This window comes from Dryobates pubescens, chromosome 14 (genome assembly GCF_014839835.1).
Source record: "Dryobates pubescens isolate bDryPub1 chromosome 14, bDryPub1.pri, whole genome shotgun sequence".
NCBI lineage: Eukaryota > Metazoa > Chordata > Aves > Piciformes > Picidae > Dryobates > Dryobates pubescens.
This window is the reverse complement of record NC_071625.1, coordinates 6,482,867-6,500,255: the sequence shown is the minus strand read 5'-3', so window position 1 is coordinate 6,500,255 and position 17,389 is coordinate 6,482,867. Positions and strand designations below refer to the sequence as shown.

At 40.2% G+C, this 17,389-nt stretch overlaps 1 protein-coding gene across 1 annotated transcript in view; it reads left to right on the top strand.

The window, feature by feature from the left end:
- RALYL (RALY RNA binding protein like) overlaps positions 1-16,919 on the top strand; it is a 365,227-nt gene extending 348,308 nt beyond the window's left edge. Inside the window, exon 9 of the mRNA XM_054167309.1 lies at positions 15,748-16,919. Within this exon, the coding sequence (XP_054023284.1) occupies positions 15,748-15,765 (18 nt within the window). The 3' untranslated portion in view covers positions 15,766-16,919. The remainder of the gene's footprint in view (positions 1-15,747) is intronic.
- Positions 16,920-17,389: the final 470 nt, after the last annotated feature.

The window sequence follows — 17,389 nt, the reverse complement described above, 5'->3', positions numbered from 1 at the left end:
AGAGTGTCATCCTCTGCTTTGTGCCCTAGCACTCATGAATAACATCCTCCCACCCCTGATGCAATGGTAGCAAGGAAAGGCCAGGGAACAGTGCTTATATGCATTGTTTCAAAAAGTTGCAGCTCTTCCCAATGTTAGGGCATTGCAGCCAGTCTGCCTCATGCTTTCCAACTTCACAAATGCTGGGACCTAGCCAAGAATCTGGCCACACTGATTAAAACTCAGAACCAAGATTGTCACTGATGTAAAATCCCTGGGCTTTTCATCTTCTCCTTGCCATTTCCTCAAGCTTTGGAAAAGGTCACTTCACTTCAGTTTCCCTCCCTGCTTAGGGAGAGTAGTGAATGAAAAACACCATGGATGGGGTAAAGGATTGCTCTACAAGGGATTATTTCCAATAAATATCAGGCAATGGGCATTTCCCACAGAAAGGCAATCAGAAATTGAAAAGTGCATCTATCCTCTGGGTACCCAAACACACTGGTATTGCCCAGTACTGTTATAATATGAAGCTGGTACTTCATGATGTATATTGTAATTTAGTCTGTTTTTCATTTCTACTTGCATATCTTTATATAGATATAATGGCCAATCCCTATAGGTTTTATTTTTGCCTCCAATCACTGACAGCTGTATAACTGGAAAGTCAGTAAGAATATTGTCAGATACGTAGTAAATACCTCAGTAGGAATATCTGGGATTTCAGTCTGCTGCTACCTGCTACTCATTCTGTTCCCTGCTACCTGGCATTGCCCTCTGTTTTGTCATAAGTAGATATATAGGCTTGTTATAAACCAGGAAGTCTTAACAGATGTTGTTCTCCCACTTGATGAAAACTAAGTCATCTTAGGAAAAAGCTGACTAAGGGCAAATATGTCATTTTGGGATGGAGCCAGTTAAAACTCATTTGAGGGGACAAACAAAACAAACCAAAGAAACCCAACAACAACAAAAGGTTTTTAAGCAGGAAAATTGTTAACTGTGGAAAAAAAAAACAGTACAAAGTTTCCATGTGTAAAAGCATAACCTTGGACTTGGAATAAGAAATACACCACCAAAGGGCATTTTTAAATGAAATCTATAATCTTTTCCAAATCTAAAGCTAAAGGGATTTAGGATGATGATGGTAAAAAAATATATCTCTTCTTTCATCACTGAGAGCAGCAGAGCAAGTAGAGAAACATTTGAAATGAGCGTAGCAAATATTCTGAAGCCTGTTCAGCACCAAAAATTGTTTGAGAGTCCACTAGTCTGAAAAATATTATCAGAGGGAAAGAGGAATGTGACTTAAAATTAGATCTTAACATTTCCTGCAGCACTTTGTATTTAGCTGTAAATCTCCTGCCAAGTTATTTGCCAGTAACACAAGGCTGCTGCAGGACTACAGGACTCTTTTTGCTGATCACAATACTCTTGTCTCTATTTTGTTTCCCCTCTGACCAGCCCTAAGGCTGTCAGTAAAGGGAAGTGTTCAATAAAGACAGACCTGCTGCCAGAATGGAGTCTCTGAATCTGTGCAATTGGGTCAGCAACTTTGGATTAGAGGGCTCAAAAGTATATTTCTTCCTCTGTTTCTAATTCTAGCTCGCAAAACCAGTGACTGCATGATGGAGTCTATGGGTTTAGGTACTAGGATCAATTCTTTAAATTGACATAATGCTGATTTGGAGGAACAGGTTACTGCACATTAGCTGTGTGATGGCAGCTGTCCTCATGCCTGCTTTTGGCTTAGACCCACTGTGCAGGAACACGAAGTAGCTTAGCGTACAGTCTGAGTTAAGTCAGGGATGAATTTAAGAAGGCTTTTGCCTCTTCATTTGCCTGCCTGGCTGCACTCAAAAGCACATCAGATTCAACAGCTATACACCTTCTTCATCCATCATTTAGATCAGGACGTTGTTCATCCCTGCATTGTCATTTTCTGTGGAATAAAGACACACCCACAAACAGTTGCTCTGGCTCCGCTGAAATGAGGAGAAGTTTCACAGCACAACAACTTGATTGCCCATCAGAACTCTAATTCAAGATGTGCTGTGTTTGAATTACCTGCTGCAGCTGTCAAACATCACCTCTTGGGAAAATTTCTTTTGTGTCAGCTGTTTGCCCACAAACATCTGTCACTGCCTCCACTGCTGCAGACATTCCAGACTGAGTATCTTTTTAGAACAATCCCCATAGACCTTTGCTGCACTGACATGATGAAGTCCTTTAAAGGGTGATTTCAGATATATGATCCTGCTATGTATGCATATAACAAATAACTGACTTCTAATTGCTCAGTCAATAATACCATAGGCTTCTCATCCATGTGCTATTACATATTGGCCTTCTGCAAGGACATGCAATAACAAATTGTAGCTCTATGTATAAAATAGTCACTAAATTGGTACGTAGCTCCTGTCACTTAACATCAGAGGTAGCTAAAGTGGATCAAAACTTCAGTTCTTTTCTTTTGCTTCTTTTTTATAAAAAAACAAACAGTTGGTTATCCTAGATTTTACTGGACCTATGAGTAAGGATTTCTATCCATCCCTCACATTGAATAGTTTCTAACTGCAGTAAAGTAAAAATCACTGTGTTGCTTCCTAGAGCAAAGGCATCCACTCAGTAGTTTTAATGTGAACTGCCACTTGACAGTGTTATGAAGAAATCGACACACCTACTCAGCTTCCCATTTTGTCTTACAGAAGACAATCTCACATGAACAAAAATCTTTGCTAAATTTACCTCTCCCACAAATCACAAACAGGCCACAAATCATTGGAACACAAGTCCTCAGTGTTATCAAGCAGATCTCAGATTCCTTCCATGTCTTTAAATTGTAATGAGTGGGAAGGAAAGCCAGTATCCTCCTCCTATTCCTCTGTCCCCACATTGGAGAGCAGAAAAGTCACCTTTGCAACAGAGTCCAACACATGTTTTGATATGTGAGAAGCAGCTTGGCTTCAGCATCTCTAAAAGAAGCCCTTTCTCATTAACAGCAGTAACATTAGTAGAGTGTGGCATGGCTGAGAGCAAGCAGAAAAAGCATTTCTGAATTAGCAGGCATGGTGGTTTTCTTCCTCTGCTGACTTAGCAGCTGGACAGCCCAGTGCATACCCAGAGCATATCATATAACGTCTCTGAACTTGTTTCAAGTGGCACTAATCAATCATCAAGGGAGTACTGACTCAGAATGAACTATAACTCACCATCTCAATCCCCTTGTAAATAAAAAAGGTAGCATCCAATTAGTTAGCTGAAAGCCTGAAGAACTGTAGATTAGGGAAAAGAAAAACACTTTCAGCTAATGCTTAATAAAATACCAACAAGCTAATTAATTGGAGTGAGTTATACACAAGCACTCATATCTGTATTGCATTGCCTGAGAAGAATGATTCCAGTCAAACTATCACCCTTTCAAAATAAATAATCATCATAGCACAGTGGTGGTTCAGAAGTTAAGCACTGAGTAGAACAAGAGTGTTTTCTGAGAGAGCTTTCAAACACAGTAGTTTTACAGGGAGCCAAGAAGGCTAATGGAATCCTGGCCTGTATCAGGAATAGTGTGGCTAGCAGGGAGGTCATTGTGCCCCTCTACTCAGCACTGGTTAGGTCACACCTTGAGTACTTTGTCCAGTTCTGGGCCCCTCAGTTTAGGAAAGATGTTGACTTGCTGGAATGTGTCCAGAGAAGGGCAACAAGGCTGGTGAGGGGTTTGGAGCACAAGCCCTGTGAGGAGGGGCTGAGGGAGCTGGGGTTGCTTAGCCTGGAGAAGAGGAGGCTCAGGGGAGACCTTATTGCTGACTACAACTACCTGAAGGGAGGTTGTAGCCAGGTGGGGGTTGGTCTCTTCTCCCAGGCAACCACCAACAGACCAAGAGGACACAGTCTCAAGCTGCGCCAGGGGAGGTTTAGGCAGGAGGTTAGGAAGAAGTTCTCCACAGAAAGAGTGATTGGCCATTGGAATGGGCTGCCTGGGCGGGTGGTGGAGTGCCTGTCACTGGAAGTGTTTAAGAAGAAACTGGATGGGGTGCTTGGTGCCATGGTTTAGTTGATTAGATGATCTTGAAGGTCTTTTCCAACCTGGTCTATTCTATTCTATTCTATTCTATTCTATTCTATTCTATTCTACTCAGTGTCATAACTCACAGCAGACTTTGGTTAGTGCCTGGCTGATATTTGAAGGATATATTCACAGTGGCAGCATTGTGGGCTGCACTAAAAATAATGAAGCTACAGAAGCAGTAGCTGGAGTTCCACAATAATGAGTCACATTTAATGAGATGTCTTGAGGGACATTTTTATTAAATTATATCAGAAACATAAGGTACAGAGACTGTGTAAGGCCCAGTTCTGGTTACCATGTAGATTTACTCTAGTTATTTCTGCAACAATTATAGTTCCCTTTCTATGAAGTATATTTCAGTTATATTGTTCAGCCTAGAGAAGAGAAGGCTCCAAGGAGACCTTCTAGCAGTCTTTCAGTACTTAAAGGGGACCTACAAGAAAGATAGTAAGGTATTCTTTATCAAGGAGTGTAGTGATAGAATGAAAGGTAACAGATCTAAACTGAAAGAGGGTAGATTTAGATTAGATACTAGAAAGAATTTATTTACTGTGAGGGTGGTGAAACACTGGAACAAGTTGCCCAGAATAGTTGTGGCTGCCCCATACCTGGAAACACTCAAGGCCAGGTTGGATGGGGCTTTGATCATCCTGGTCTAGTGGAAGGTGTCACTACCCATGTCAGGAAGGTTGAAACTAGATGATCTTTAAGGTCTCTTTCAACCCAAACTGTTCTATGATTCTACAATTCCATGTTTCTACATTTACCACTCAAGGATATTTCAATTCTTATTCTTGTCCTTTTCTCCCCCTCTGCACTGCACATTTTCCGTTTATCAGATATGTTTCTAACAACCGATAAAGAATTGTGTTTCAAACATCAATACCAAAAAAGACCTGCCACAGACAAAAAACTCAGGATAATCCTCTTGCTGCACTGAGTTTTGTTATGCAAAAAGTCAAAAAGAAAAGAAAATAAAAGAAAGAAATCCACTTTGATAAAATAATAGCTATATTTCATGTGGGAATTAATGTAAATACCATTTAAATCAATGAAACTAGCTAGTACTTTGGCTAAAGCTTGTGAAAAACCATCTCCCTCTCCTGTAAGTAGCTGAAGAGCTGGAAAGTATCCAGAGAAAGGCCACAAGGATGACAGAGGGCTGGAGCACCTCTCTTATGAGGACAGACTGAAAGAGTTGGGGCTATTCAGTCTGCAGAAGAGAAGCCTCCGAGTAGACCTTATTGTGGCCTTCAGTGTCTGAAGGGGGCCTATGAGATAGCTGGGGAGGGACTTTTTAGGGTGTCAGGGAGTGATAGGACTAGGGGAAATGGATCCAAGCTAACAGAGGGGAGATTTAGATTAGACATTAGGAAGAAGCTCTTCACCATAAGGGTGGTAAGACACTGGCACAGGTTGCCGAGGGAAGCAGTGGAAGCCCCATCCCTGAGTGTTTTTATGGCCAGGCTAGATGTGGTTCTGGGCAACCTGATCTAGTGGAAGGTGTCCCTGCCCATGGCAGGGGGGTTGGAACTGCATGATCCTTGAGGTCTCTTCCAACCCTGACAATTCTGTGATTCTGTGAAGGGAAACTAAAGAATTTTAATAACAAATCTGCATGAAACAGGGGAACTTTCTTTCAGTATTTTGCATGAGAATTCAACAGTGAAAATAGCATGAAAGGAATAAAAATGTGGTGAGTTTCATGTATGTTAAGCCCATTTTTGCATCTCTCAAATAGCAAGGCTGATATAATATGTGATGATGTGTAAGGGTTGATAGTGCTTAATATATTATTGTCATCAAACTGGATTTTTCATTGTCTTTTTAGATATATCCTTTTATTTATTGTCAATAACATCAAGGCACTGCAGACTGACTATTCTATTATCAGCAAAGTTAGGCTGATTAGGCATGTCAAAAAGATCAATAACTACTTTGACAATGGGCAGCTTGCTGAGAGCACTTATACAGAGTACTACTTGGGGGGAGGGGGGAAGAAAGGAGGAGAAAACTTGTAATTAATGGTAATGGCTGAAGCAATCTTGTGCCAGAAATCTCATTAAGATCACTTTAAATGTTGCTGAGGCCAAGCAAAATTTAGTCTTTTCTATGCACTGAACATTTTGGACTTCATTGAAGTCTTGCTTTCAGTATCAGGGGAAACATGAAGCTCTTCATTCCTAAGACAAATGAACCTGTAAAAGATTGTGCTCACTTGATAGATAACTATGCAAGATGTTTGTACTTGAGGGAGCTAAGAAAGTCATTAGGGGCAGCATAACCAACATATACTGATGTGTTGTAACTCCAAAGCTCCAAATCTAATAACCTGTGACTGAAAAAAATGCAGAAAGTAATAAAAGAGTGTCACAAAATCAAAATTTTAAGAACATTCCTGACACACCCTTTTGTTTTATTTAATGTATGCAAGAGCACAGTGGATGTGTTTGCTGTTTACAAGCTCTTGTATGAGTCCTTGGAAAAGTCTTGCTACCAGCTCCTCCTCCCCATTTCTCTTGACAGCTGATTTCTCAGAGGAAGACTTTCAAAGTGCTGTTAAGGGTTTTAACCAGGTTACTTCTGACTTTGGATGACTTATGAAAGGTGCTGAACTGGGTTCAGTTCACCCATTATTTGCAACCAACACTTCCCATTCCTGTGTAGGGAGAACAAGACATCAGAATAGCCACCTAGCATAGATACTAAAGCAGCAATATGAGGCACATAGGGAAAGTGGTGTGAAAGCAGGACAGGGACACTGGTGTTTTCTAGACTCTCACTAGGAGACTGAAAGCTTGCACAACTTGGACCAGCAATTGTGTTTGTTTTCAACTATGGGTTTGAGCCTCTCAGCTTAATTCTCAAATTCTTAGATTTAACTGAAACTCAGCAATTGCCAGGCATCACACGTTTTTCCTGGTGTTCCAGTCTTTGAAAGTAAATAACTTTAGTTTCCCTAGAAAGCACCCATAGATTTATAGTATTGTTTATGCTGGAAAAGACCTTTAAGATCTCGAGGCCAATCATTAACTCATCCAAGTCCACAGCTAAACTATTTCTTTAAGTGCCATATCTACGTATCTTTTAATTACTTCCAGGGATGGTGACTCCACCACTTCCCAGGACAGCCTGTTCCAGAGCTTGACAGCCCTTTTGGCAAATAATTTTTTCCTACTATCAAAACTAAACCTGCAGTGGCACAATTTGAGGCCATTTCCTCTTCTCCTATCCCTTGCTACCTGGGAGATGAGACTGACCTTGACCTCACTACAACCTCCTTTCAGATTGATATAGAGAACAAAACGATCTCCCCTCATCTTCCCTTTCTTCAGGCTAAACAGCCCCAGTTTCCTCAAGTGTTCCTCATAAGTAATGTGCTCTAAGACTCCTTATCAGCTTCATTGTCCTTCTTTGGATGCTCTCCAATACCTCAGTGTCCTCCTTGTAGTGAAGAGTCCAAAACTTAACACAGTAATTGGGGTGCAGCCTCACCAGTGCTGAGTCCTTGTCCTTCTGGCCATGTTTTTTCCAATACAAGCTAAAATACTGTTGGCCTTCTTGGCCACCTGGGCACACTGCTCATATTCTTGACATGTTTAGAATACATAGAATAAACCAGGTTGGAAGAGACCTTCAAGATCGTCGCGTCCAGCCAGGTGTAGACCAACACTCCAGGTCTTTTTCCATCTCTTTCCAGCCACTCTTCCTCAAGCATTGCATGGGGTTGTTATGACCCAAGTGTGGGACCCAGATCTTGGTATTGTCTACAAACTTACTGAAGGTGCCCTCAATCCCTTCATCCAGATCACTGATAATAATATTAAAGAGAACAGGCCCTGGTACTGACCTCTGGAGAACACCACTTGTGACTGGCCACCAACTGCTTTTAAGTCTATTCACCACCACTCTTTGGGGCTCAGTTTTTCACCCAGCAAGTACACCCATTCAACTCATGAGCAGCCAGTTTCTCCAGCAGAATGCCGTGGGAAATTGTGTCAAAGGCTTTAGTAATGTCTAGGTAGACAACACCCAGAGTCTTTCCCTTATCCACTAAGTGGATAGGAGGAGACCAGGTTAGTCAGTAAGGACCTGCTCATTTCACAGTCTTTATCAGCATGCTTGAACCTCAAGAAAGCTGAATGAAAAACCCCCAGATGACTTTTTTTTTTTTTTCTGTTGAAAATTTTCATCTAAGTAAATAGTAAAGACTGCAAAGCCAAAAGGTTCTTAATTTCCCATATAAAAAAGGCACAAATTTTAAATCCTTTTTCAATGTAAATTGCAGACCCACTGCAGTTAGTGACCCAATTATTCCAAGAGGTCTCATTTTCTGGAGAAAATATAAATGTGTTACTAAGAAGATTTTCTGCTTGATTAATGCCAAAACATGAAAGGCAGATTGAATTTATCAGTATATAGGCATTTATGGACCTCAGAAAGGGAAGTTATTTAGAAGGTGATAGAAATGTAATTGCCATTTCAACAAAAGAAAGCAATCAGTGAGCAATAAAACAAGCTCAGTCTGCCAAAAGGAAGATTTGGAAGTTAATCACGTGCCATTTCAGTCAGCCTGTTATATTGATATGTGTATCTGGAGTTCCAAATTGTTGTTGCAATTGATTTCTAAAGATATATCACAGTTTTATAGTGCCTTTCAAAAAGAGTAACTCGTGTTCCAGCCCCAGTAAACAGAGAATCAAAAGAATAAATTCTTCTCTTCTTCATCTTTGTAGAGTTATACTAATGCCTTCTGAGCTCTCAAATGATTCTTCACCATTGGCAGACCACAACACAGCTCCAAGTCCACCATTTTGCTCTGTACTTTAATGTCAAACAAGTGTCTCTTGAAATTCTCAGAAAACAAAAATATGCACTGCTATGCACTATGCATTCAAATAAATATTAGGCAGGAAAATACCAGACAAAATCTGTTTCAATTCAGACCAGCTTTTATTGTCATTTCCATCTGGATCACTTTCCCAAACCAAGTTTTTCATAGCCTTTTGCAGGTAACTCTGCATCCTGTATGGTTAATTGTCTGTCTTAGTTCAGTACACTATGTCATCATTTAAGTATCCATGGTGCATCACTGTTAGTCTCTCCTCCTTCCTTTGGCTGTTGTCTCACACAGAGATCCTTCCAGCTGCTCTCCTCCCCGCTCATTCTCTATTAACTTGTGTTTTTACCTCCCTCCACCTGGTCTTTATGTTGAGTAAAACTGCTGCCTCCAGGTAACAGAAAAATCTCCTGTTGATTGGGTAGGACATTCCTGATCTCATTACCATCATTGCATACAATTTCTTTTTCCTGCATGGGTGCACTTTGTTTTCTGATACCTATCTAAACTCTAATTTGGCAATACAAAGAAAGTGTAGCAGGTGCTTTCTGTGTAATTAGTTTCAGGTACTTCTCCTAGTAAGCTCCAACTTTCATGTATTTTAAAAGTACAACACATAAAGTGTAGACACAATGAGTGGCCTCAGGGTACAGGGTTTTTATAGTGCCTTTATACATTAATCTGTGTGGTCAAAACTGCACACTTGGCATGGGTAGGACAGGAACTATTGCCTTTGGCATTAATAATAATGGGACCAGCATCTCACACTGGGGAATTCCTACTTCTCACATCAGGCAGAGGTTAATTCAGCAGGAATTTTGCTCTACAATTTTTTGACAGCCCCCTGCATCATGAAACCATCTCCTGTTTTAGCATTCAGAAGGATGATCTGCACAATGGATCCTGCTAGAATTGCTTCTCATGGACAATGGCCACTCCCAAGAAGCAGAAAACACACAGTGGGCTCCAATAGGATTCATTTCTCTGGGAACTATGAATATCCATTCATATTTAAGGCTAGAGGAAAGTAGGACATTTCCCCCTTTGCTACATTTGACACTGAACCCCAAGAAGATGTTGAATTTGCTCTCAACACGCAACCTGAGGGAACTCCGTACACAGGATCAGTGAGGCCTTACAGCAATTCATTTGGCTTTACTAGCCAAGAACATGAAATAGTGTTGGTGGTAGGAGCACAGCTTCACCACGGGGTAGCTTTGTGTGTGCATTCTGGGTGAAGGTTTCAGAGCAATGAGTTCTGCAAAGGTGTCACTTTCCCATGTTCTGCCTGGAGACCCCACAGCCCTCCCCACACTCTGTAGAAGGTCCAATGCATCCAGGTTCAGATCCCTTCCACCATCGAAATAAACAACATCACTTGTCCCTGAGTCTTCTCTACTGCTATAAAGGAACTTTTAGAGGAAAATTTAGCTGTAAAAAGCAGTGGAGTTGGATAAAAACACACGAAGAGGGGCACTTCTTGCCCTCCACCTCTTGCTGCCCTCATAGCCCCTCTCAACAAATGACCACCATAATGCTAAATCCCAAAGTCGTTCCTTCACACTCACAGCTGGCCATCGCCTCAGCTGCATCATGTCCTCACTGGCACTCCTCAAATATTAGATCCTGTCTCCAACACTACTCCAAACAATATTCACCACAAATCTGGCTTTTCTTTCTGAGAAAGAAAAGGCATGTTGGTCTAGGGGTAAAAGCAGCATTTGATAGGGCTATCTCATTCTTCCTGCTGATTTTTATCTGGCAAATGAGTGAAGTGGAGCATTTTCATACAAAGGAGATAGAATTTTGTTTTTACTGAGAAGTAGAACAGCCATTTTCACATGTACTCATGTAAGTACTAACACTTCAAAGCAATTAAACTGTTCACTGAACAGAAAAACTATATTCTGTACTGTCTTCAGCAATTAAAGTATGATTGACAGAGTACAACGGATAATGATTAGGTTTCACCATTTGAGGAAAAGTTTAAATGTGTAGCTGCTTCCCTTAATTATTCTATATTAATATTAACCAAAGTGTACAGGTCTTCCTAGTTGTTACATGAAGTGAATATTCTATCACTGCCTCTCTATAAAAAGTTTTGCTTTAGTGCCATAGTCTTGGTTGTCATGTTTTACAAGTGTTACAAACAACAGCGGCAAACCTGCGATACACATTCACGTTCCCCTGCTAACACCTACTGAACTGAGTGTTTACCCTTCATATAGAGGCATTATACTAAATCACATGTTACTTAATGGGAGACTTCTTGTTTTAAATCAAGGAACAAAACACAAGGTGTATCTCAGGCACAGCTGTGGAGTCAATGTGAAAGCTGGGAGAAATGGAAAGTTCTTTGGTAAGCCCTGCTTGTTGCTTGTAGATTTCCATTCCAAGAGAAGCTCATGCCCACAGGATAACTCACAGACATCAGTCACTGGGTTTTGCACTCATGTGAGCTGCCTACTTAACAGAAAGGAAGGATATTGTCTTGGGTTAAATGCAGCAAATAAACAGAGCAGCAATTTGCACTGCTGCTTTCTGCAATGCATCCTGATTTTTCACATTTTAGGGAAATATCTGGATCAATACTGGCTAACCAAGACTTGGGTGTTGCTTGGGTTTTTTAAAAGGAAAAATCTGTTCTGCAAACAGATTCAGTTTTTCACCTCCTTGGCTGTGCAGAAATCACATTTCATAATCGGGGGGGGGGTGGGGGGTGTTGAAATAGAAATTATATAGAGTATGCCATAGTAAGGACATAATAGCAGCATCCATGGGCTTGGACTTAGTATTCTCAGTTGTACAGGAGTGAGCACCAGATGCAATCAAAGCAATCATGCTACAATTGCAGTTTGAGGTGGTGAAAGTATGAAGTCCAGTGTTGTGAGGGAAAGGACAGTGCAGCAGCTGCATTTTGATGAGGCTTGCATTTGTTTTGCAGAAAGTGATATATGCCAGTCACGAAATCCACTTGCCAAAGCATAGTCAGACACCAGCAGCGACCTGGGAAGGTGTCAGGCATCAAGTCTCCTACTCAACAGGAGCCTGACAGAGCTAGAAATGTGATTTTACCTGAAACCAAGCAGTGGTCAGAATTAGCTTCAGATGCCTCCCTTACAGTTATTAAACATGAAAGTCCAGTTCTAAGAATGGATTTGTCTAGCAAGGAAGGAGAGGCAGGAGAACAAGAGGAAAGATATTTGAGACTCTGGGTTTCAAGCTCATGTGTGTATATATATACACATGAATATATAAGTATGTGCATGGGTCATCTACCAGCCCATTGTTTAGTGTAATTTTCGGGGAATTTCTCAAATCAGTGTTATCAAGAAAGCAAATCAGTACAGTCAATTGCTTAAAAACAGGTGCATTTTGCCAGGCAAACATCTTTTATATACTTGTTGGATGCTCTCACTGCATACAATTATTGTGGGGTAAACCATACAGTAAATTGTATAACATCTTTATTCCGAGCGACATTTCTCTAAACCACAGGGGAAGATGTTAATCATGTTCATCTTTTTATGTAACTTAGGCATGGTGCATTCATAATACTCTCTCCCAAGGACATATGCTGAATTTACTCTCCAAGACATCTGTGCACATTTAAGACCCAGTAGAATCCTCTCTGCCACAGAAGCCATGCTCACCATTATAGCTTCCAGCTGCTTAGGAAGGCTGGGAAGGTGGAGGTGGCCCATCTTATTCTAGAAGAGCAGTGCCTGCATGTATTTACCCTAGATTAGGCTTCCCTTCTCATAAAAGGCTTTTAGGAGAAATACAGCATGCAAACTCTTCCTTCCTGTGTAATGCTGCAAAGCACAAAGTCACTGTGGCCACTTGGCAAATGATCTGATGACTAGGATCTCCCCCATGAAAAATGTCCTTAACCTGTAGAGTATTCTTAAAGGTCTCCAGATGTAAAGAGTTGAATTATGTAGGTTTTGAAGGGAGACAAGCAATAGAACCATTAAGCCTGTAAAAGACAAGATGGAAAACTCTACATTTTTACTGAATTTTATCTCATTTACTCCATTATGTCTAGTGTGGTTTGGGGCCCATTAAGCAGAATTGCACTTTCTTACAGTGAGGCGGTTAATATTTAATGTTGGATTTCCAACGTTATGTACATTGTAACACTCTAAAGTTAAAATTAATTGAATCTAGTATAATTTGAGTCTGGTAAAAGTGCTAGAAGGGTCATACTGGAATTATAATAACAGCAGCATTATCATTTCTGGAAGTGTTATGTCTAAGAAGACTGTTTCAAATAGCTTGTGCTCAAAAAGATAGCCAGATTGGGGGCGGGGGTGGGAACAGCAGAAATGATTTCAGGTGGAAAATGGCCCAATAAATATTCCATAAGCTATCTCCCATCCTTTTTTTCTCAGAGATTATGATGGCAATTAGGCCAGCATATACTGTTTCATTGATATTGTCTCCAACTGCCAAGCCTATCTGCTCAGCTGGGTTATTCAATTCTTAAAATGCCTTATGTTCAAGCATTCTAAAGTAGTTTTCTGTGGGAACTACATCGAATGGAAGCCATATTGCTGCCTTAAATGTAATTCAGTTCATCTTTATAGTGTCAGGATGTTTTTTTTTCTGTATGTAATGGGAAGGAAATGAAAAGATTAAAAAAAATTAGTCATCATGAGGGTTTTTTTTATTATCATCAGCACTACCATAAAACCAGCTGATAAATTGCACACTATTCAGAAGAAAGAAATGGAATAAAATTAGTACTGCATTACACTAGATTAATCACAGCCCTAGGCTACTGTCATTCTGTGGAAAATAAAAGCTTGACTATTCCAGATTTTAAAGTTGCTTCTCAGCCTTCAAGATTATTTGCCTTTGGAGGCAAATAACAAGCCCATGTGCTGAAGGAAGAGCACAAGATTTTGGACTAGTGAGGTTGGTAAATTTTCCTCATTGTTTCTAAATGACAGCAAAGCAGCATTGATGACTTGGATACAGATGGTTGGCAGTAATGCTTCATAATAGTAACCCAATGAAGCTTTCTAGTGCTGGTGACAAGTAAATGCTTGAAAGGTTTATGGCAGGGAAAAAGCTTCAACGAACAAATCTGTCTCTCTTCATACCTGTATAATTATTGATTTCCATAATGGCATAATGGAACTGCAAATCATAGGTGAAGAAGAGGTTGGAGGAGACAAACTCACTCTGGAGCTAATAGAATGTACAGCGTGGTGGGGGGGGTTGCTTCTTGTAAGGTAAATAGCTACTTAACAACCATTAGGCCTCTCTCAGACTTAAGGGGAGAATTTAAAACTCTTATTCATATATTTAAATCTGTCCAGGAATCAGGAGCTAAAAATAAGGGGGAAGAAGATTTTACTCTGTGCAAGTGTAGAATAATAGTTTCTGAAAGAAGAAAGTTCTGGGATATCTCATATGAGGCTTTTCCCCTTAATCCTGGTAACCTGTGAAGAGTAAAACCAGAAATCTGGTGCTCTCTTTGCAACAAGGGGAAATCTGATGGCTGTCTGCTTCAAAGGGCAGGAGGCCAGTCCTGCAGCGACTCTGATGCTTCTGCTAAAACCTTTTTCATTGGCAAACCAGGTTTTCAATAAATGAAATCCTCAACAGAAATCATGCCCTTTTTTTTATGTGGAAGAAAAAGGGCAAACATAAACTCACTGAAGGAGGGATAAATTGACTGAAAAGAACATCTGGAAATTTTTCAGGTCTTGATCAGAAGTGCACCAGGTTTTCTCAGCTGTTTTCAGTTCCAAGTCTAGAAAATGATAGGGGGGGAAAAAGGATAAAAAAAGGAAAAAGTGAAGAAGAAAATGGCCAAAAGATATTTTTCCTGTTTAAAATATAGAATAGAATAGAATAGAATAGAATAGAATAGAATAGAATAGAATAGAATAGAATAGACCAGACCAGACCAGACCAGACCAGGCTGGAAGAGACCTGAAAAAAAAAGTGGGTTGAAAATTAAATTAAAAAAAGAGAGAGAAATCTTCTACTTCTGTTAACATTTCCTAATGTCAGTTTTCCAAACAGATGCATTGTCAGTTTGTCTGTGGGTGGGTGGCTGGAGCTGGCATGCCTCACACTCCCCTGCAGCCTCACTGAATGTCTAGTTGAAGCTGGCATGGCAGGACTCTGATTTTTAGATGCAACATGCCTCCAGCCTCTGCTGGAGCAATGACCCTCAAAAGGGTTGGCTGACACTGGAATTCTGCTGCGTCACAGCGTGGCTGGTAAAACAATGGATCAAAGGATATGCAGTAAAAGCCTGCAGCATGTACCCAGGAACAATAATAAACCAGGCAATGTCACAAGGGAAGCCACTGAGGAAAGAGCCATTAATCTAGTAACGATAAGCATTGCTGAAAGCACACAATCAATGTAAATTGTCCAGAATAAGGTATATAAATAGTGCAATGGGATCAAAACAAAGAATTCCACACGCAGTTTATTTAGATTGAATGATATTATGCAAATGATGCATTTCATTGCAAAGCAGCTGAGATACGTTCTTCCATTTGCTGCTGCCAAAATAGAATTATTCAGCAGTTGTTCACATAGAATTGTTGGGGGGAGTATACTTCAGCCTCAACAGCTCTTGCTTGATTCACACTGGTTGTTTTAGACCATGCAGTCTAACTTAGGACTCTTACACAGTCCTAATTGTCCACCACTGCATGTACATGGCTTTTCTCAAAGGTCTGAGGTGGGGAAGTCTGGTAGACACCAATATTTGGTTGATTCATACAAAAAGTCAGGTCACAGTTCTCTTCCCTCTTCTCCCTGGTTCTCTTGAGGGTCTGCTGGAGAAAACTCTGCGCCTTCATACTAAAGTCAACATTTAATTTCTCAGTTCCTACAGATCAAGTGATGAGATGTCGTGTGTGTGATCTCCCCTGAAGGCCAAGAAGAGAAACTCTGACTCCCCCACAGCAAATGGTGAACTGCAGTTTCTTACTGGCTAGCAACACCTTTGATTCAATTTGTATGAAAACTCAATTTACTTATTAAAATGGACGTTATTGTTCAAATATTAGAAACTCCATTTCTTATATGTTCTAAGCTGTACAATTGTCAGATTTTTATGGTTTAGATTGTAAATGTGTTTTTCTCTGGCTAATTATTGGTATTATTTTTTTAATTTTGATGTCTTAAAGGATAATGTACTGTATCATAATATTATGAAGGACATATTTAACAGGTGTGGGAAACACTGTATACAAATGTATATTTCTAAAAGCTATTTTTATGATTAGCATGTTTTACTGTTTTACCATATTTAGAGTCAGGTGAGATTGCACTTCTTTGTTTACAGCTTAATTCAAACAAGATCACAATCAGATGCATTGTATGGTATTTTCCATTTTATTTATTATATTCATCATTGGAAATAATTACATTCACTAATAGGGATAGCTGCTAAAAAGTATAAATGTCAAGGCAATCCTTCATGACGTGAAAATTGGATCCTCCTGTAAAACCCTTTCTCCAGATAAGTATGTCTCTGGTGTCATTCATTAGACAATAGGTACAGCTCTTCCTGCAGGTCTCTAAAGACACTTTGTGGTTACCATATGGAAAGTTTACATGACAGTCAGTTTCCTGTCTAGCCAGGTAAATTACTTATAGACTGCCAATATCTGACAACCTGAGCTAGTCTACTGATTACTTTTGGGTTTACTTTCTGGCAGTCGTCTTTCCACTCCTGAACCCCCAAAGCCCTTCTAAAAGCCTCTCGTTGGACTAATTAATCAATCCAGATGTTGTAGGGGGACACTCAGTATAGAATTTCTTAATAAATCATGTTTATTTTCAAATAGAATTGAATGCGTTATTTATCTTGTGTTACTGAGATATTAAGGGTATCACACCATGTATTATATGGGTGGAAGACCTCTTGTTCACCATCCAAAAGCTAGACCTCCTTAGCACTGCAGATTACATGAAGCAAGGAATAGATATTTAAGTGTCTGCATCCTTCTGTGTTTGATACTCCTGCAGATACAGACACATCTTTAAAGTGATTGGGGGTGAGGGGGAATATTTAATGGCTATGGCCTTCCCAGAGGGAGAGACAGTAATTTAGGAACTACCCTTAGCCAGTCAAGTGGACCTCAAACACAGCTGTGGGCCAGTTTGCTGTAGAAGCCAGTGGTATTTGGTATCAACTAGCACCACAAAAATGAACCCTTGACTTTGCCCTTTCAATTGTTTTTTGCAGGCTGAAAGCAAGAGGAAAGTAAATGTACCTGGGAGACTCTTGAATAGGTCAAAAAATCAGTTTCTATAAAAAGCAGTATTTTCTGAGATGAGAGGGTTATAAGGAGGTGGGAGCTTGAGGTCTCCAGTCAGGTTTCCAGCATGAGGACTGTCACCAAAGGATTGATATTCTCCAAACTGGAAGAAGAGCATACGTTTGAATTTAATTATCTGAGTGGCAATGCACTTCACCAGGAGACTATGTAACATAGCATTCTCAGTTACCTTTGTGTATA